The sequence below is a fragment of the Amphiprion ocellaris genome, chromosome 6 (assembly GCF_022539595.1).
Source record: "Amphiprion ocellaris isolate individual 3 ecotype Okinawa chromosome 6, ASM2253959v1, whole genome shotgun sequence".
Classification (NCBI taxonomy): Eukaryota; Metazoa; Chordata; class Actinopteri; family Pomacentridae; genus Amphiprion; species Amphiprion ocellaris.
Window position 1 is genome coordinate 20650996 of NC_072771.1, and position 22485 is coordinate 20673480.

Consider the following 22485-nt stretch of genomic DNA (forward strand, 5'->3'; position numbering starts at 1 on the left):
GATTTTGCACTACATCATTACATGAAAAATAGCAGATTCAGTTTCGCTGAAAATTCAATTTGTTCTTTTTGGGATCTTCTGCTCCTGAGGGAAACAAAACTGAAAATGTGTGAATGCTTGTGTTGAATTCTCATTATAATGAGCCCGAGTGTGATATTACTTCATGTGGCAGAGGTTAGAAAGAGCCAAAGAGTCGGTTCCTATGGAAACGGTGCATGCTTCACCAACTTGTTTTAGATGAATGCTTTTAGAACAAAGATCAGAGGCTCACACGCCTAAAAGTGTTTTCTGTCAGTTAAAGTAGGTAATCTGGCATTTGCTCTTTTTCTGCTTGGTACCATGTACAAGTAAACTATTACTTTTAGACATATTTTAGTTCAGAAAAACTTCAATATATTGTTAGATCAGCTATATTTTTTTGGAACTGTGGCAGTTTTTTCAGTTAAAGACAGACATCTAACAGCTGAGTATTTAATAATGTCTGACAACACAAAACAACATCAGCAACCATTAAAAGCCAAGCACAACAAAATGCAACTGACTTTCTTATTACAAGGATTATATTAACAGAACTACGTCTAAAACTTTGCTGGGTGATCAGAAGCAACAATTACAAAGCTCTAATTAATGCTGTTTGATCATAGCGGCAACACATAGTTACAGAATTAGAATTAAGTTTTACATTATAATATTAGTATTTATTAGCATGCTCACACACGCAAGAGATTTCCCTCTCTCATGCAGTGCCAAAAACAAACATACAAATTGTGCACAACTGTACAGCCTCTGATGTAGCCAGTCATTGATGGGTAAGGAGTGTAGTGGCAACAGCCTGCTGTCCCTGAGGAAACCAGTTCTGACTGTATGAGTGCTGAACTGAGGTTTCCCCATCCCGTACAGCTTTCTTTCTGTCAAGAAGTTGTTGATTCATCGACACATGAAGTCAGGCTGCTTCTGGTAGTGTTTGGACAGTTACAGCATATCGTGTTATTTCATTTTCACTGCTTTGTTGGCTAATCTGATTGTATGCAGCATTTTTGGGGGACCATTTTAAACAGATTGTGTGTGGACAGGACAGCGAGTGGCCTGGGACTTTCTTTTTAGTGATGAAGATACAGATGAAAAATAACCTTTCAAACACTCTGGTGGTCCCTGCAGTTAGAGTATTTGGTGCTTTTTGTCATTACCTCAGAATAAGGAATCTGTTTCTGTTCATTTTTGAATGTTCAGTTAGCTGCAATCTGTACTGACAGACAGAGCCAAAGCCAGTAGTGAACCGTTAAGGAGGAATAAGTGAGACTACAGCTCAGAAATTGTAAGAAATATGAACAGAAACACTGAGCAGAAAACAAATCTTGCTACAGCTGTGAGAGAGTGTGGCTCTTACTAGTGAAAGAACTGTTTGTCGTGTGTGTTTCCCAAGAAATGGTACCTCGTTATACAGGTTTGTAACTTGTCTATTTGCTAAAGTAAATGAATGAAAGAAAGCTTTAAATTGCTTTCTCAAACTATCTTTCCTCTGTACGTTCCTGACACACCAAGTATATGTCAAATGAAGTAAAGTATTAACTGAATCTGTACTTTCAGCTATTGTTATGCAAAATATGCTAAGTCTCTGCTCCAAAGTTGAAAATGAAGAGTGTCACTGTACCACTGTGCAGAGATTTCTAGGTCTTTGGCAGCATGCAGATTGTGGCAGTGTGATTCCTTTGCAAAGACACTGACATGAAGATGAATTACAGGCCCACAGGGCTCCCCTCACTGCCTAAATGCTGTTGAAAGACTCATTTGGTGAAGGTAGGTCTCTGGCCTGTAGCTTTATTTTTTGCTGCTTGCAGGTGTTGATGCAAAGTAGCTGGTTTCACATTTGTGAATCTTAGAGCTGCCTTACCTGTGCATTTAGGCCCTTTGTCATGGCCTTTTGTTTTCCAAAATACATTTTAGAACAGTTTTTGTTGCTTTGCTGATACAGAGCTTGGAGTGCCGCCTTGTGGCTCATACTGCAAAAGACTAAAAACAAAGGCACCATTGAGCATAACAAATGTTTTGTTGAATATAAATATGAAATTGTGTGAGATGCCAGCTTTGTTAGATACTGAGACTAACAATAGCTGGTTTACCAACATGTGTGGGCAATGTGTCTAGCCACTGCATGGTAATGCTAAATCCAGGTGTGAAGTAGGATGCAGAGGACAGATGGTCTAATGAAGACATTTGTATTTTCTTGAATGCTACTAATGCTATTATCTCAGTAAAACTTTGTGTTGTTTCTGTTCGAGTTTTTTGGTCTTTTAACAAGCTTGTTATTTTTGGCTGACTGTATAACCTTTCCTTTGTGAGCCCCAGGCCTGGTAGCAACATTCTTAATTTCACTGTGGTATAATATTTGATAATTAAAATCCTATTATTGTTCAGCATAGTATCAGACTTGGTGTTGGCAGATATCCAATATTATAGCAGGATTTTACCCACATGCACAAGTTTTTGGTGCCCTCCTGAGAGGTTTTAGCGAGAACGAAATTATTAGAGTTAAGGGCCTCATTTATTCAAGCATAATAGACATTTTTAAAATTAAACAGTTTGAAATAACTGTCAAATAAGGTAATATAGACTTATTGCCTTTACTGTACACAGAGTCATCATCTTTATTGTTTTGAGTAGTTGCCCTCAAAAGACACATTCTGAACCAAAAATCCCTGAAAAGTAGCAAATAATCTTGCATCTGTAACATCTTCCTCTGCATCTGTAAGTTACAACTACACTTATTACACAACAACACATGTTTTAGTATGTTATTTCTAAATACTGTTTTTATCATAAAGGCGTCCTTTACACTATCAGAGTCAACAGTGTGGGTAAACACGGATCACAGGATCCATGGCCTGTTTGTAAACCACTGTCCTCTTGTAGTGTGCTGGTGTTCTGGCTGATGTTTGTCCTTCATGTTGGGATGTGTGTGGAGGCCGGTGTAGGTTTCCTGTCCGGTGACATCCGCTCTCGGCCAGTCACTCTGAACCTTAACCTCTCCGCAGTGCAGCAGCTTCACTAGTTGCCCTCCTTGCACCCCCGGATTTTACTCACTTTATAATTTATAGATAGATAGATAGATAGATACTTTATTAATCCCAAGGGAAATGTACATATACATGAATGTGCATGAAGTCATTCCTTTATCCATATATTTCACAGTTTTATACTTGCATTTTTTAAAGTAGGTAAAGATTAACCCCTTTGCCCCTGACTTTTATTAGATAAGCTGAAATAAAACATTTTATCATGACTGATTGTATCGCAGAGCCCTTTTTCTAACCCTGCTTGTGATCAAATGTTACATTACAGCGCTATCATCACAAATAGAAATATCAACACAAAATGTATATATTACTATTAGGGCAAAGCTATCTAATATTTGAGAGGTGCTCTAAAAAATAATTCAAATGAGCATTCCAAGCCTTTATACAGCTGTTTTGGTAAGCATGCCATTTATGGCTAAAATGTCATCACTTTAGCATTTTAAATGGTAAACAAAATGAAAAATCCACCAAGCACCATCCTGACATAAGCAAAGAAAGACCGCAACTCATGCAGAGCGTGCTCATATATAGTGAAAGTAAGGGCTGATGCAATTTTACATGATCACATACGAATTTTAATGTTATCTGATGAAATCTATCAGAAGTATTGCCATAGCTTGGGGTATTTGGACAATGATCACAGTTTTTAAGGAATGTTGCACTTGTTGTTGCACTTGTTGTTGATGTTACACAATAGCAATGAGAAGATGGAATTGACAGAGCCACCTGGAAAAGGGCTAGTGGGGTGCAGACGAATGAGACAGATGTGGGGAAATGTGGACACATCAATCCCCAAACTGCCCTGGAGTCAAAGCACTAGATAAACCAAGAATACCAAGAAGTCTTTTTTCTCTCACTTAAAAGTCACTCATTGAAAGTCCTCACTTGGTAACTGGTTTCCCTCTGTCGTGTTGAGTCATTGACATACCTGAAGCTGGGCTGCTGACATGCCAGCACAGCTAAGACTTCAACATTTTAATCTGCTTAACACACGTTTCAGTGGCAGACCGGTAGTACAAATAAGCGGGTTATCTGATGGCAGTGATTGTGTGTGAGAGGAGGGTGTTGTGACTGACATCCGTAGCAACAGTAGCTTGGAAACAACCCAGAGTATCATGTAGAGTTTGTTTAAGCAGTGAACACAGTGGGAGGTGTTAATGCAGCAGTAGAACGTGCTGAGAAGACAAAGCATCTTTTGGGAGGATGAAAGCAATTCATTTGTATGTGATTGCATTAGTGTCCATGTGGGACAGACAGAGTGAGTATGTGATACGGAGGAAGCTTGATAGAGTGATTTTGAGACATCTAAGGGTGTTAGGTACCAATGAAAGTGATTCATTTTACCTTTTTCTTTCTTTTGCTATCACTGTCTTACACACACTCTGGTGCGAGGCTTGACCATTTTTTGTTGGATCTTAACTAAGGAGATCTTTTCCTAGATACCATTCAGAGGGATGATGTGGAGGGTAAACTTTTCAGGCTTGGGAATTGAAAGGGCAAAATGAATTGGCCATGAAAAAGGAAAAGTCGGGAAAAGGAAAGCAGGAGAAGAGCTTTTGATAAGGTCGCATGGCATTCTTTTGTTGCTGTGGTGATAATTTCTCAACTTACCTTGCTGTGGAAACGACCACAGTTGACTTAATCGACATTATCTGTGTATGTGATGTGATTATATGTGGAGAAGCTGCCAGATGGAAGTCGTATTCTGACCTTAAAAACACTCATCACCATCGCTGCCGTTTGACTTGAGTTGACTCTTTGTGCTTCAGCCTGCCAACTTGCTCCCAACTATTAGTGAGTTTGCCTGTACTGTCTGCCTTTGTCTAGTTAAATGACTAAAAATAGAGAAAAGGAGCTGACAAGATTTGCGTAGATGAAATACCACATCATGCAGCATCAAGAGCTGCTTGTTTCTCTTGCAATCTTGAAAATGCCACGCAGACAAAAACACATGCATGGGTGTCAGAAAATATGTGATCATACCTCATCAAAATTCTAGATTTAATTGGACTTTTATTTATCGCTTCTTCTTTCTCTCAGATACATCCTACTAATCTGTGGACCCATTCATCCCCTCTCTTTTCTCTTCATAGGATTTTATGAGCGGTATTACGGCAGCTCTGTAATCCTTTCTCTCGTTTCCTTAAATGAGCTGTAAAAGAACACTCTGACAGCCTAATGAATTAAACTGAGAAGATCTTTTTCATTATTTCACCATGACAGAAGTTTGCTACTGTTCTTAGTTAACCAGTTAATTAAACTTTGGCTTCTTGCCCTTTAGGCCAGTGCACCATTTCTGAATGGCAGGAATATATCATAGAAGCGAAATCCTGTCACATTTCCATGCCAAGGTTCAAGAAACAGTCAAATCTGCTCTACCTGGAGTGCTGGATTATAAACTAGTGACACCAGGGGTTTCTTATCTACACATGAACATGCACATGTGCTCTACATGTACTAAGCAACATGCACATGTAACGGAAACCATACATGTAGCCTAAATCATCAAAATGAAAATGTACAGTTTTCTAAGATTACCTAATTACTAAATTAATTAGACACTTATTATCATCAGGATATGATCAAATAAAGACATATTCATGCACATGGCATGGTGGTTTGCCAAAGCAATATATAACCTCTTACAAAAGAACATGATTCGAGTTGGTCCCCTTATGGATTTGTCAGATTACTGACATGGGTCCTGATCAAAGCTTTTTTAAACCCTCCTCTAAGCAGCCTCGCTCTGAATTCCTTCTGCTAATTTATCCTCGCTGAGACAGAGGAGGTGAGGAACAGCAGAGGAAAGAGAGGCAGTCAGAAATGTTTCAGAGATGCTCAGTCATGCCTCAGCCAACACATTTTTCATTAGACAGCTCACATTAGATTACAGCCTTTTTGTATGCTGAAAGAAATGCTAGTTTTTCATTTACCTTATTCCTCATAGAAAAACCATTAGCTTTCCACTGATTTTTGTGCCATGCATTGATTTCAGAAACAAGACTGAACGATGAGATCTCTACTCGCCACACAGCGTTTACTTCTCAGTTCTGAACAGCATTCTTCAGAGTTTCTCCCAGGAATTACTTAGTGGAGATGCAAAACATTCTTGCTGAAAATACATTTATGCAAACCAAACTATGTGCCAGAAGTTCAGCCGGTAAATTAAAACTTTAAACTAACTTAAAGTCAGTGCAGACACTACTGGGTAAAACATGAGTCTTGTGATTAGAAAACTAACTTGAGCTTAAAAATCACCAGAATTTTTAAATTTTCTCACATATTCACCCGTCTGTGACAGACAGAGCTGCCTTTCTCAATGTTCCAGCTTTTAAAGGTCCCAAATGGTGAAAATCCATTTTTCTTGTATTTTTAGTATATTTTGTAAACTCTACAAACTTGGAAGTGTAAAGTAAAAGCTGTGAGAATTTGAAGACACTCACTATTCTCACTCCTGTAGAGCCCATTAAGACAGTTACCCAGCAGCCGCTTCAGAGCCATTTCCTGAACTACTAATTCCATAACAGCATGAAGTCTGACAAACTCACCACACATACGGGTTAAAAACAGCGGCTGTGCTGTGGATCTGGCGATATTTCCATGCCAAATGATCCCTCAGAGAAGAAGTTCATAGCAAGTCTTGATCTCACACTTATTCATGGTCTGTGTCAACTCCCGTGTGGTCAGCTCTTTTGCTCTGTGCTGTCAATCACAGATGCAGAGAGAGTCTTCTTCCTGAATGGGGCGCAGACAGATGTAGCTCAGCTGCATTTAAAGCTAAAGACACTGAAACAGCCAGTTCAAAACAGGACTAAGTACTGGGGTTATTCAGTCATGGTAAAATGAACCATCTTTGCAGTAATTTGAGCTGAAAGTTGAAAGACACATTCTGAAAACATGTGAGATTTTCATTAATTGGCTGAAAAGGAGCACAGTGTGGAACCTTTAAACGCAGACGATGTTCTTTTTGACAAGATTTCATATTTTTTTTGCGCTGATTCATTACCACCTTGTAAATGTACAATCTGATCATAGATCATCGATTTGATCCCCTGCTGAGCTAACACATCTCACTGTATCAACTTAGAAACTAAGTACCCGTCTAAACATTCACCTTCTTTGACTTTTGCTGTGTGATGTAGCGCCTCTGCTGAGTTTGCCTGGAGCTTATTGTATTTCTTAGAAGTATATTATATTCCTATAATATCAGGTCTTTATTTAAGGAAATCGAAATCTGCCATACCTTCAACACAGTATGCTTGCTGGTTTGCTGACATCGATCTTTTATGGAGTGGATATTAAGTAGAGCACATTCAGACATTATCCAGCATCCTCTCTGTTTACTCCAACTGATCCACAAACCTAGAATTAGGAAACCCCATAATAGGAAGCGCTGCCTCTTTTATGTAAATGCAGATGTTTTTTATTTATGTAAATATAGATATCTTGAATGGAGATCTGTTGATCTGAAACCCGTATTGCACCCTCCCTTTGAACTGAGGCTTTGAAGCTTCTCTGTCTGATGCCATGAGCTCCAGGCTTTGAGGCTCAGCATATCCTCGTATGTATTTCCTGGTGTAGTGATGTGGCAATAATGATTGCCATAAAAGCCATTACCAGGGGCCCCGGGGCCACTGGACTGTGGATCGAGCTTTATTACTCCGACCCGCAAGACAGTAATTACACTCCGTCTATGTTGCTAGGGCAACATGAGGTTCTCAATGGCTAATGCAGAATTTATGTCAGGGGAGTGTGGCATGTTGTGTTGCAGTATTTGTGTGCATATGTGTGCCAGTTATGGGGACTCATTTCGAAGACAGAGGGGCAAAATGGAGAAAGTTGACCTATTAGTTGTGCAGTTAACTGTTTCAACTCCCTGGCTCCATCCACACAGCTGAGCACAAAGGCTTGATTATTCAGAGAAACTGGACATATTTTGAAACACTTACAGGAGTTTTTAGATACAGCTAACATGAATTAAACTGATCCTAACTCCTATATATCCAGAGGGAAATTATTTCACCAAAATCATAGAAATTCTATGGTTTGTGCTGATATCATCTACCTTTACTGAAGGCAAATGAGTGCTGAATAAACTCAGAATATGTTTTACACGCACCTCTGAAAACCTCTCAGTATGTGAAAGTTCCACTAAAGTTACTTAACTTGATCAAAGATTGAATAAATTAATCAAAAGTCTGGTAACGCTGAACGGAGTGCCAAAGAATGAGGCTTTAGGTTGAAGATGAAAGTGTACTCTGCAGTACTGAGGTGAAAGGAGTGACTGTTCATTATAGTGGTTTGTGACACTGAGCCGTGTCTGCATTGCTCTGTTGACTCAGAAGATTAGATCGGCAAGCACTAAAACTAATCTGGCATTTATAGATTTCTCTCTCTCTCTCTCTGTGTGTGTGTGTGTGTGTGTGTGTGTGTGTGTGTGTGTGTGTGTGTGTGTGTGTGTGTGTGTGTGTGTGTGTGTGTGTGTGTGTGTGTGTGTGTGTGTGTGTGTGTGTGTGTGTGTGTGTGTGTGTGTGTGTGTGTGTGTGTGTGTGTGTGTGTGTGTGTGTGTGTACTCTATCTCTCCTTTGAGCACTGGACTGACAGGGACTTGTGAGCGTCAGGAATTACTAGATTGACAATGCACAGATCTGCTGTCTTGAGAGAAAATGACAGAATAAGAGAGAGAGAAAGAGTGTCAATCTGAAAACAGAGAAGCACCCCCAAATTAACTTTTGTATGAAATTACTGTCCCGGTGAATCTCTCTCATCACTGGGTTAAACAAAGGTTCTGTTGTGAATGTGCTATCCATTTCCACTGCTTCCATTTTCCACCTTGCACTGCTCATGTTGCATGTGTATTTGATAAAAAACTGAAACTGTCTAAACAACTAGTCAGTTAACCAAGTTCCAGATGAAGACTGGATGCAGACTTCTCATCCCACCATGACATGAAATAACACTAATAAGTCTGAGCTGTCGCCAAGAGTCAAATTATTTAAAGTGCTGCAGAGAAAAAGTAAAATGCTGTGATGAGACACCTCTAGTAGAAAGCAGCATCCATCCATCCATCCATCCATCCATCCATCCATCCATGCATGCCAGATGTCTTTCTTCCCAGTAGTGTGTTCAAGTTCCTCTTTGTGAATCCTAAAGCATTCCCAGTCCAGATGAGATACATAATTCCTCCAGTGAATATTGGACCTACCCTGAGGTCTCCTTCAAGTTTTGCATGCCTGAAAAACCACCAAAAGAAGCCACCCAGAAGGCATCCTTATCAGATGTCCAAATCATCTCAGCTACCTCCTTTAGATGTGAATTACCACAAAAAACTCCCTTACAGTGATGATCTAGTTTAACACCTGCTTTGCTGCTTGTGCTTGTCCAATCTTGTGTCCATCTCATGCTCCCCTTTCCTGTCACGTTTAAACAAGCACATAAGATACCTAAACTCATCCGTAACTGAGAGGTAGCAATCCTCTGGTTTCCAGTAGAGATACGTGGCCTCAAACTTGGAGGTGCTGACCCTAATCGCACCCGCTTTACACTCGACTGCAAAGTGCCCCTGTATGTGTAGGAGGTCGTAAAACCTCCTCCGAAGCAGGTTATATCTGAAACACCAGATCAGCACATATAGGAACAACACCTACTGACCAAATAATTCTCTTGGAAAATAGCATCACAATTCCTAGAAAATCCTATGAAGCTTGGTGGCATACGGACGGATGGACGGACTTACGGACGGACGGACTTACAGATAGACAGACGGAAAGACAGACAGATTCTTTATTGTCATTGTACAAATATACAATGAAATTTAAGTACAACAGGGTCTCTTCAGAGTGCAAGAGTTTTTACTGTGATCAAGTTCAAACCCATTTTATTGTTCTATAGGTCTTTGTATAAATGTACTAAGTATAATCTTAACAAAAATGACTGATTAAAGCACTAAAGCCTTGTTGGATAATAACTGACCTAATGATACAATTTGGTTGTCTTTCATCTCTACTGGCAATGATGACTCCACCAGTGATGACTCAGATACCCTCTGGAGTACAGCAGGTTTTGGGACAATCTTATTTTTAACCTGAGGCACATCACATGTAGACACTGACTGAATCACAGGAAAAAACCAATCTGGTTCGAAGGGACCAGTGCGAGCAACCACCAACTGAAGTCTCAGAAATCATTCTTTTCTCTTGCATCACAAGAGGAGTTTTTACTATCTAATGACCCGTTATTGGTAGCGCTCTCCTTTTTAGATTTGTTCTCTCACATGAGGAGTATTGCTTTTAACACTAAAGCAAAAAATTTACTTTAGCTTTTGGGACACAAATTTACAATAAACTCTCAAGACTGTTTCATGTCAAAGTGAAAAAGCAGGCAGAAGTCATTTTAAAATAAATGTTTGTGTAAGTATTCACCCCCTTTAAAGTGACTCACCTATTCATCACAGATGTAGCCAGCTGGTGCTAAAACTCACACAATAAGTGAAATAGAGATCATCTGAGTGCAGTGAGTGTGTCTCAAGTGATTGTAGTATAAAGATACCTATATCTGAACGGTCCAGCCACTGGTGAATCATTACTCTTGACTATAGCTAAACTATAAGACAAAAGAAAACCCACTTTAAGTGACTCTGCGAAAAGGATATTGAAAAGCATCAGTCAGGGGATGGACACATGAATATCCTTTCAAGTAAAAATTTAAATTCATCATTGGGAAATTATAGCAATTTGTGTTTTTGTAAATCTTGACAAAAATGCCAAATTACATTGCACACGATTTAATGTTAAATGTAGGCCTTTTTTTCTGGAATTGTTTAATTAATTACAGAAAAAATAACGCGTTAAAAATATAGCACATTTAATTGCACTTTCCTCAGTTCCCTAATTTCTGCCACACCGGTAACACTGATGAACATTCCAGCCCAGTAGGTGGCGGTAATGCACCTAAAGTCTGTTTGCCAGCCGTGAAGGAGATGCACAGGATGCACTGAGTGATGTCATCACGCAAGAAAATTTGGTAAACAGTGATGGAAGACGAGACCGCATTGCTTGGCTTGTTGGGCGTAAAGTTTTCTTTTAAAAAAATCTTCCCGATGGCTTGGATAAAAGTGTGGTTGTGTGCGAACTGTGCAAAGAGTTTTTTTTATTACCTCAATGCAAAACATGTTGCTGCAACACCAGAGCTAACATTAGCTACGACAGTCCTGGTTCTGGCAAACGGTGCAGCCATCCCATATTAGACCAGTTTTCAAGACACTGATAGTGACTGAGTTTACAAAAAGTCTTAAAATGTTGACTATAATAGCTGCTATTGCACTTTGAGTTTGCAGTAATCTGTGAATGTAGTAGACAGATGAATAATGCACAGATAAATATAAATGAAACAAACATTTATGTTGTTTAAGGTCACGTATATGTCTACTCATCGATTCAGTTGTCAACCAAAATTTATTTGAATTGAAAAGCTTTGCTTATTGTGTCAAATATTGCTATCTGACAAAAATGTGATTAATCACGATTAATTAATTACAAACCCTGTAATTAATTAGGTTATTTTTAAAAATCACATCCCACCACTAGTTAAAAGCAATAAAAGGGGAAAAGTTCCAATCGGTCAGAATATTGTCTTAGGGTGCTGTACAACAATGGGCACTGGGTGTCAAATGAGACAATATGAATTGTTTTAGATGTGATCTAAATTGCCCAAGTAGATGCTGTTAAACACAAATAGAACACAAGCAATATCTTTCCCAGCCTGATTTTGGCTGAGAGATCCAAATGGAAAACCTAATAAGACGGTTTGAATCACTTCAGCAGCTTTAATGCATTGTGTAAAATAGCAACTTAGTGCAGTGATATGCATGGGGTGAGTAAACCCCAATGTTTTATCTTAAATGGTTGTGTCCCTTCATTTCTCTCTTTACTTCACCTTCTCTGTTACCTCCTTTCTTGATCATTTTTCAGTTTCCACTTTGTCTTTACTCTTTGCCTTCACGCTCTCCTCTGTAATTCTGTCCTTTCAGTCTGTGTCAGACTCACAGGGACTACAGCGATGTTCCCTTGCCATGGTTCTTGGTCACACTTCCCTGCTTCATCGAACAGAAGATAGAAACACTAAAGCTCTTCCCCAAATGTACTTTTTGAGAAACTTGAAGCTTATCGCCGGATATGTTAGATTTAGGAAACATTTTTTTCCTTTTTCATTGATTGATTGTGAGGTCTTCACAGTTGACAGGTTGTTGTTATGTTGTGAGGGGCATTTTGCTGTTAGGGTTTGGGCCCACTTGTCCCTTTAGAGGGAGGAGTCACTGCAAATCAACACAGGGTTATTCTGAGTGATCACCTTTGTCCTATCATGGGAGTGGTTTCTTCCAGGATGACAGTGCCTCATCCACTGGGCATGAGAGGTCATTGAATGGTTTGATTAGGATGAAAATGACCTGAATCATGTGATATGGACTTCGCAGTCACCAGATCTCAACCATAATGAACGCCTCTGTTGAAGGATTCAAGTTTTTCCTTTAATTTGTCACGTCTGTATATCACATCCCCTCAAAAAACATTATATATGGTGTTAAATGTGTAAAGTATCCCATTGAGTATTGATGCTGTAAATTAGTAGCTTTTTAAAATACTAATAAAAGCAGTATTTTGTAATTCATTGGATGTCTAAGTATTACACTACATTTGAGAGAGAAGAGAAAAACTGCAGAATAATGTCATTCTATTATGTGGTGTTGCAACAAAGGCAAGAGAACAACAACTAGGACAATTTCTCTAAAATTATTTTGCCTCAATAAGTTAATCTTTCTTATTAAATAATGTTAATCAGCATCAAAAATTTCTGAGCTGTCAGGAAACTTGTTCATAATACACGTTCTTCTGTTTAAAACATTTTAAATAATAAAAATACCTTCTACTGCAAAGCATAAAACCGATAGCTTGCGGACAGTATCAGTCATTGCAAATTGTCAGCAGCTGTTTTAATGGAATCTGTGCATATGGTTCTTAAGCTGTGGTAGGTGGCATATTGCAGTACTATAAAATGATTCCTTCTCTATAGACTACTGGTAGTTCTTGTACATTATTCATTGCCAATTACTGGGACAGAGGACCCATAATTGCGCCACACTGTGTCCTGCTTATGTCTTTCTCAATTCAGGGGCAGTTTGAAGATGCTTTTTAGCAATTGCTGAAGATACACAGACACACTCCAGATGGTTGCATAGAACTAAATGTTTCAATGCCATTTACATACACCTACACACAGGCTCAACTTTAGTCTAATTCTCCTATCTCTTGTGAACTGTATTTTAACCTTCACACATTTGAAAATGGCAGTAATGCTCAATAGAAATACTTGGGTTTGTTCCCATTTGGTGTATGATATGCTTTTAAATACACTTCTGGGTGGAGGTGTCACATTGTATTTAACATAATTTACTTTTCACCACTCATACTGACAATATTATGAAAGCTGTAATAATTTTCTAACTTGCCTAATGTAAGTGAGATTGTATGACAAGACCACCGCAGTATATACGAGCTGCTGCTATAGCGATGTAAATTAAAGAATGCATGTCATAGGGTTATGATAAATGTAAAATCCAACATTACAACTATAAATCTAATGGTGTGTGTCCTTGCACTGCAATTACAGTCATGACATATTTGTGGTTTCACTACATTCTAGTACAGGGAATGCCAAATGCCACATAAATAATTTCTACTGCAGAGAAAAGAGGATTGACTGTTGCTGTTTCTTTCTCAGACTACCTCACAGCATGAAATTATATGTGCTAAACTAAAAGGCTGAATTCATCTAGAGGGAAGACTTTCTTTTCTTTCCATACTCCATCTTTCCTCCTCTGCCTCTATTGCTTTCTAGCTTTGTCTCAGTCTTTTTACTCCCATCCAACTTTCAGCAACCCCTGTCATGTCTGCTGTGTCTGTCCTCACCTTCCACCTCTCTCCTATTAGCGTCACTTCTGTGTCTCTTACCAGACATTTAACTCTTGCCCTCAATGCTCCAGCTTAAATGACAGATAATAATACAAAGCAGGACAGAACATGCAGGCATTATAATGTAAGGAAAGTAAGCTGTTAGAGCAAGATTGGTGAAATGGTTCTGATATCACGGCAGTAAAATGTTCTCATTGAGATGGCAGCGCAGGTCCTGGTGGAATGTGCACTAATGAGGTGAAACCGTATGGACTCCTTTACCTCATGTACTGCCAGACCAGCTCTGACCGGCCCTGGTTCTCTAAAGACCTGTAGTGTCCAGCACCAATATGTTAGCAGCTGATGCTTTATGCCCAGGAAGTTGCAGGATGGAACCACAATAGATGACATTTGTTTTAGCACATTTCCTAATATCCTGTTCGTGGTTCATCTCTCCTCAAACGACTGTTGGTATAGATACTTGCTGCCGATTAGGATTACCCCAAGTCTTGCTATTTGATGTTCTGATGCAGCTGTTGGGCCATAATGATTTGGTATATGTTGTTTCTGAAACTAACTGTTCACCTAATGTACCCTGTATTCTAGACATCCCAGCTGCATTTGCTTCATCTGTAACTGGTCATAATGTTCTACCTCGTGTAAAATCCACAACAAATGTTGCTTTTGCCTCCCCGCATAAAAAACAAATTTAAAATCTGAGGTATTTTAAGTCTTAAATGCTGCAACTGAGGCTTTAACTGACATTTTTCATCATTGTTGTGGAGGTTTGCTCCTCAGATTAGGATGTATACACGCACAAATTTGATTTGGCAGGCAAATTGTAGTGTCCCCAGGTTGATAGATCTAAATGATAAGCTGAATTTTAATGACCCGAAATAACATTATGGTAAGCGGTGATAAAGGATCACCGAAGTTGTTGCAGCATGAACAATCCCTGCAGGTCATTATTTTTAATTAGTACCATCTTCTCACTCCACTGTCTCTGGCTTAACCGAGAACGCTGCTGTTTATCAGCAGATGTTTGCACCTGCCGATAATATTTAGTTGTGCTGCTTGAGGCCTGAATGTCAGAGATGAAAAATGTGCTCCTGATTTAACGGATGTAAAGAGAGATCAGTGAGAACTTTTTTTCACATTTGAGTCTGGAAGGGTGAAGGCTTATTACAGACATTTTAGGAAGCATTAAGCTGAAGTGGGTTATTGAGATATGAATGCAACTATGACTGCACGGACAACTCAGAGGCTGATAGTGAGTGATGGTGAGTAGCAAAACTATAGTGTGTATGTGTGAGCATGCGTTCCCATGTCTGCGTGCGTTTCCATCCCACAAGCTAATAATCATTGCTTCTCTCCAGATGGAGGACTGTAACCGACTCAGCAGAAGCCTTCCTGCCTCTTCAGGGCAAGGGCAGTAGGGGGTAGTCGTGTGTGTGTGCCGTGGTGTGTTCGTGCATACATGTGTTTGAGTGCATATGAAGGGAAATATTGAACTGTCACTTACTGAGAGTCCTCCAGGGTATGAGCATCACACAGAGAAGCGGGCGAGGAAGCCAAATTAGATAGAGGCTTTCGGTGCCATCCATCTGCAACAGACAACTTTGTTAACACACAACTTCAGTCACGTGTTTCACTGAAAATACTGTCATCATCTGCGTGTGTCCATTTAGTGGAGGCAGCACAGCCCTCTATAGTACCATATACACTGAGTTTTTTCTCATGACTACAACTGAATAGTAAACCATAAAAAACATAACGAAGAGCATCAGTAAAATACAAATTAAAAACTATATAATATTAGGAATAAAAAAAAAGTTACATGATACAAGATGATGTTTGGGTGTCAGTGGAAAGCAGTGGGTCTTCAGTTGTGACTTAAAAGTTTGTGAAGTCGGAGCAGTTCTAACATGAAAAGATCTTCTGTTGCAGAGATTAGGGGCAGCCGCTGCAAAGACTCTAACGCCTCTATTTTTGTTCCTGGATTTCAGAACATCCAAGAGCAACTAGTTGGTTGACCTCTGCTAACCCTGGTATCATTTTGCAAGAGTTCTACTCAAAAAGAGGGGCTCCAACCCATTTAAAACCTTAAAAACAAACAACAAAACTTTAAAATCAGTCCTGAAATGGGGATGCCAATGCTGGAGTTTTGTGACTCCGCTTTTTTAAAAATCCTGTTAGAAGAGAAGCAGCTGCATTCTGTACCAGCTGCAGATACTGAAGAGATGACTGCACTTTGTTCTATGCTTACTGAGAAACTGATGCTGCAACAGGATGCAAAATCCCACTCTGTGCTCAGTATAATCTACCTTTGCATAAAGGCCATTACAGTTAGTGTGTTAACTGTTCTTAGTCACCACAAAATCCATTGAATTGAATCAGCAGGATACTCTATCTAGTATCAACTGAATCACAGCCTTCAGGGGAACCAAACAGCTGGCTTTCTGTGGATACACAAGCTTCAGTTCAAACACAACACAGAGTACTGAGGCAAAGTTGTGAGATGCTGATACATGCTGTAGATCCACATGCTACGTTTTAAGACACCTGTGCAGGTGTGTTCTTCTTCCACACATAATTAATTTTTAATAATGCGAAGACCCCAATTACAATGTTTTGTACTAAATACAATAATCAAATTCCACGAATGCATCTAGTACATTCACACAGGTACTCACTGATACTTACTCTATGGTAAACATCCTTTGCACAGCAGCAACACAGAAGATTTACTTTTTCTATGAATGGGTGGCTCTCAGGGCTCTTGATTTTACCTGAATGACAGGTGGAAATGGGTTTCTTTCTCACTCTTGTCACAGTGCAGATAGGCGATGTCACAAGGTGACTTGTAGCAGAGCTGTCTCCGAGAATAAAAGGGCTACAGAACACCCTCTCAGTGTTATTACATGTAAGTGTGCTCACACACTGTGACTATACATACATGACTACCTGTGGCTTGTGAGCAAATTGTAGACATTAACCATTGTTCGTGCACATTTAGACATGCTTACTACATGATGCCGTGTAAATTTGCATCTTCAGGCACAAAAACTGTAGTTGGCACATTAATCATGCTATGTGAACAGTGTCTGTACAAAGTGACAGTATAATCTTTTGTGATTTTTCTGTAAAAAAGTAATTTACATGAATTTCAGCTTGCTCTGAAGATAAATTGCCACATAAAACTCCTCCACCTACTTCATCTGAAATGTGACAAAACATTTTTGGATATTTATTGTCTTGCCTTCATGAACTGATACAAGCTCTCAGCTCTGAAGCGCTGAAGTAATTCATTGCCTCCATCATCTGCCAAGTTAAGTTCCCACTGGGAGAAATGAATCACTGCGAGAGAATTAAGTCTCATCTTGTCTGGTCTTGTTCTTTGCCAGAGCTTTAATACCTTTTAACATTGTGATAATTAGTGTAGCTATGAAGAGTGAGAGGACAAAAAAAAAAACAAAACAGGACACTCTCTGTTGTGTGTGTTGAGCAGGTGCCCTCTTCTGGTAGAGCTGTGTATTTTACCCTTTTTTAAAGCAAGATAACGCACGAGTCGACTTCTCTATCTTTTTGCATGTAGTAATAAAAAGGCAAAACTTCTGGTTCTGTTGTAGTAAAATAGCTGACATTTCGATAATGACTCACTTTAGTTCCTAGAGCATTATATATAGGTTATGTTTGAATGCTGAGGCTGAAGCTGAGATCAGTATTGTGCATTAGAAGGTTGCCATCTAGAGTCAGGATGGAAACAGTGCAGCGTGATGCACTGAGCTCTGGTGTGTGCTGAACCATTTCATGGGGTGAGATGTGGAAGTGTGAACTGTGATGGTTAGAGGGGGGATGATACACTCTTGTGCCTCCTTGCTCCGTCCTCTGACTCCCTCACACACATGCGCGCACACACACACACACACACGCCACATGGTTGACAGATCTCCCAGAGGTCTCAGCAGTCCTCAGGGGAGCCATCGGTCAGCGAGGTGGATACTCTTAATGTCAGTCCTTAACTGACAAGGCACAACACCTACTGTGTGTTGGTGACTCAAGAGTGTGATTAGGGCATTTACTAACTAAAGTGAGATGTTCTCTTCTACCACCGACACATTTAAATACCAGCAAGATGCATTTTAAGAGCAATGTGGCTATGTGTCCTTCACTTTTTGTTATAGTTGTTGCATTGCAGCAGCAATTGTGTTCTTGTTAATTTAGAGAGGGAAAAAACCCCAGCTGGCTTCGTTGTTTTTTTATTTGGCTTCCAGGATGTCTCTGTCGCTGAATGAGGTGCTTTAACTATATGTGAGCTTCACTTTCTCCCCAGGGTTCCAGTTTATTAGGGCTCAAATATAATGCAAACTCCTCATTTTTATATTTTGAGTCCATATTAGATCATGATGCTTGCTTTTATTTGCACAGATTTAATGCCTCTGCGCAGTTAGTGCTGCGCAGGTATTTTAAGACATTTTGAAGTGTTGTGCAGCTGCATTCATTATGACACTAACTTGAGCCATTTTAAAACACTGACAGCATGTTGAACATCTAACAGGAAACATAATTTTTTTGTCATTGCCACCTCTGACACCTTCATGCTTCTGATTTACTCATCAAACATGCCAGATCTTTCTTAAGGAGAATTTTTAAATTTAGTCTGTATCTTTTATTTTGACAAGCGTTTGTGTGTTTACGTTTTGTGTATCAGTAATTAGCTGGAAACTGTCTGGAAATAGAAATAAAGACCAACAAAGATGAGGCAAAAATAGATGGCTTGTTTTCGTATTTCTTGTTTTGGCACTGTGCTTCACCATCAAACTTCTTTGAGAGCTGCACTACACTGATAAGATTTGCCATATTGGATAGATTTTAGATCCCTGCTGCTCTGTGGATGATTGTGTGGCCTAAAACAGTGAGAATAATCAGTAATCCTTTAATCAAATCTGATCTTCTCAGGTTTTTATAGAAAGAAATGGCAAATATATATTATTTAGGAATACTAACATGTGAAATGAGCGTAGGCAGTGAGGTGCTAAAAAGCAGTACCGTGTAAAACTAAAAATATAGAGTTGTTACTGTTCATAAACAAGGGGTTAGTGGGTGTGAAGAGCCTGGTTAGCTGTTGTTCTTCTGGATTGTAAATTGTGTAAAATATAGATATGATATTGTAAGCTGCAAACCTCATTAAATTAAGAAGTAGGACCAATGGCGCAACTGTTAATTAATTGATGGTGTATGATACAGTTAAAGGTTTGCTTGTATTAGTCCTTAAACGTAGATATAACAAGTGTACATTTTTTACATTTCTTCTGTCAAGAATGGCAATCGAGAATCGCTTGGAATGTATTTCAGGGAAAGAAAAAGGAAAAGGGGTATTCCCTTTACTACTAGTTACATAATTGCAGTTTATCATTCATGCCAATACAGCAAAATGAATTGCATCAAATGAAGAAGGAGGAGGAAGGGATGCTTCAAGGCATAAAAAATGAGTTTATGCAGTATGACAGTAGCATCAACTGTCTCATTTTTAGCGTTTTTTTCAAACCACTTTGGAGTTTTTTATGCATAAATATGATGTCTAACATGCAAATTTGTAAGTAGGTCGTACTGCTCTCCAGTGTCAGAGCACCAAGTTGTTTAATGTGCTTCCATCTTCAAGCTCCAGCTGAATTCCCTCCACAAAACACAGCCTTTACTCCGCTTCACCTATTTCCCTTTTTGACCACCATACAGTGCCTCGTCACATCTCCCCCTCTCTTCTCATTCTCTCCATCATGTCTTCTGTCTCCCTGTCTCTCCATCCCTCTTTTTTTCTATGTGCAGAGGCATTTTTTCCCTCCTCCATCCAATCTCCATAGTTTCAATTTCAGCTTGTTCATCAGTTATATTGGATCTTATTTGATCTTTCCCCTTCTCTCTCTCTCTCTCTCTCTCTCTCTCTCTCTCTCTCTCTCTCTCTTCCATTCTCTCTGTTTTCATCTTGGAGACAGTAGTGTACATGTAGCCTCAAATCTAAGCCACTGCCTGTCAGGCTGCTCCGTTTTTGCGCTCTGCGCTGCTCTCCTTTTCCTCTCCTCTCCCCTCTCTCTTTACTGCACTGCACTGCTCGTCTCTCCTCTCCCCACATCTCCATCTCTCCTCCTTCTCTTTCTCTTTCTCTACCTGCATCTCTCTCACACAACGCGCTCTTATCTCTGTTGTGCATTGCTGCGCTCTGCTCCATTGTTTGGGAAAATACTGTACACTCTGGGTGATTTTTTTTTTTCAGCCAGAGCTGAGCAGACTTCAGCTTCTGGTGGAAGAGGAATCAGATGCTCTTGGTGCTCCAGGTTTGAGTTGCCTTGGATTCTTTGGATCTGTTTAAGCCTGAGAAGAGAAGAGTGCAGCAAAGGGAGCTGAGAGGGGCAGAGAGCTGCCCAGGTGAGAGCTTCATCTGCTTGGGGAAGTAAAGGCTTCAAGGTGGTGGCAGTGGTGGTGGCGGTAGTGGTTGATGGTTGTCCGTCAAGGGTCATGCCCTGGGACTTGTGTGCCTTTCGGCAGTTGGAGTTGGAGACCCTCTCCCATTTTTGCCCCCCTAGTGGGGCAGCATTGATCCTGGTGCCGGGAAAAGCTGCCGGGCACCAGTGGCTGCGGCGTGAAGAGTGGACACCATGAACCAGCTGGACGCACCACGGCCACTCAACTGGACCATCAGAAAACTGTGCCATGCAGCCTTCCTGCCATCTGTACGCCTGCTAAAGGTAAAAGAACACAGGAGAGGGGAGACTGGCAATGGACTGTAAAATAGATGCCCAGGGACGTGTAGTGAAATATGTCAGGCAGCCTTTCTGCTTTCCTGCTGCTCTCCAAATGAAGATGAGTAGAAAGATGTGTGAGGGTATGAAATGAATGCTGAAGAAGCTGGTGTGTTACATCTTTGGTTTCTTTAGTGTGCACTTAGTGCATAAATCAGTGGATGTAAGGCACTCATTAAGAGGGGATAGAGGGAATAATGATGTTGAAAATGAATAAAAGTGTGGCAAAGCTGCCAGCATAAGGGACTCAGAGGGGAGCTTAAAGGTTTGGAAGTGAGGGGATGCGCAAAGAGTGGAGGATAAAAATGGAGACAGGAAAAGCGGGAACATGATGTGAGAGACAGAAAGGGATGGAGAAATGGAAGAAAGGATGAGAGAGAAAGAGTGTCGGGAGATATCAAACTAATTCATAGAATTTATTGAGAGTACTTACTAAAAGAGATGGGAAGATGAGCCTTGATTACAGGCATCCAATCTTAAAATAGCAAAAGGGTTACACAAACGGTGAAGAAGGATGCATGCAATGTCGAGAGGTAAAAAGAGTAAGCAAAAAGAGATGAGAGAGGGTAAAAGAAAAGGTAGACAGTTAACTTAAAAGGCAGAATATGACAAAAAGGCAGGATTTGTAGAGATGGGTGAGCATAAATGGTAAATTGGTTGAGGTGGACAGGACAGAGGAGCTTTAGGAAAGAAGCGCACATGCAATATCAAATTCCAGGACATGTGTGTTAAAATGAATTCCAAAATGCATCTGAGTATTTTGAATTCCTGTTGGACTAGTGTATTTTGACCAAGTTGGCCACATTCAGTTGATAAACTTAACCTTTCCCCCTCATCACCTGTGTAGAGGTGTGTAATGTAGTGTGAATGAGTGTATTGTAATCTGGACATCTGAGTATGTGTGTGTGCATCAATGTATGACTGATTTGTAGCCTCTGTAAATCCACAGCACCTACATAATGCTTGCTTAGAGGCATTTGTAGCCTAAAACCTCATCTTTATGCATTTGTGCGCTTTTATAAGCCAGTTACAGGCACAGGAGGGCTATTGTCAGAGGTCTTGAATGCCTCTTCTTCACTCTCCTTTGATCTGGCTTTATCAAAGTGTCTCACAGAACAGCGTGGCTGTGATGTTGAACCACACAACCAGAGTGCCAGGGCTCACATGTCAGACATTTGCATTTGTATAGCCTGTTTAAATGAATATCATTGTAATCCTTGATTGAATGTGCATAAGGTCTGCTTGTGTGTGCATGTGTGTGTGCTGTTATCACCTGCTGGAACTTTACATGACGATGGAGGTTTTTTAATAAGTAAGCAACGGCATTGAACAAATTAACTGCAAACATCCCCAAAAGTTTAAGTGAATTACCACAAATTCGATTCAATTGAATTTTTTTTCTCCCTAAGTAGAAGATCATCAATGGGAGTTTTTGAATTTAATACACTTAATAAGTGACTCCCTCTGTGGGCTGATGACTGCACAGAAATATTTTTTATTTGTATGTAGGGCACCTAGTTGTGAATCAGAAAATGTTCCCATCCAATATTCCCACCATGTGTCTATGAAGCAACTCCACGACTGACAGCGTCATTATCACAGTGCTGTTAAGCTCAAGAGATGTTTACTCATATCGTATTAACAAGTAGTTCTAAAATATTCATTCAG

At 39.9% G+C, this 22485-nt stretch overlaps 1 protein-coding gene across 8 annotated transcripts in view; it reads left to right on the forward strand.

The window, feature by feature from the left end:
* trpm3 (transient receptor potential cation channel, subfamily M, member 3) overlaps positions 1 to 22485 on the forward strand; it is a 154046-nt gene that overhangs the window by 18323 nt on the left and 113238 nt on the right. For 2 of the 8 annotated variants that reach the window (XM_055011058.1, XM_055011061.1), the window contains exon 1: positions 20013 to 20763. The exons of 5 other annotated variants lie outside the window; for them this stretch is intronic. In XM_055011058.1, the coding sequence (XP_054867033.1) occupies positions 20674 to 20763 (90 nt within the window). In that variant the 5' untranslated portion in view covers positions 20013 to 20673. Of the gene's footprint in view, positions 1 to 20012; positions 20764 to 22485 lie in introns of those variants that run through there. One more of the 8 variants, XM_055011063.1, reaches the window with a different exon arrangement.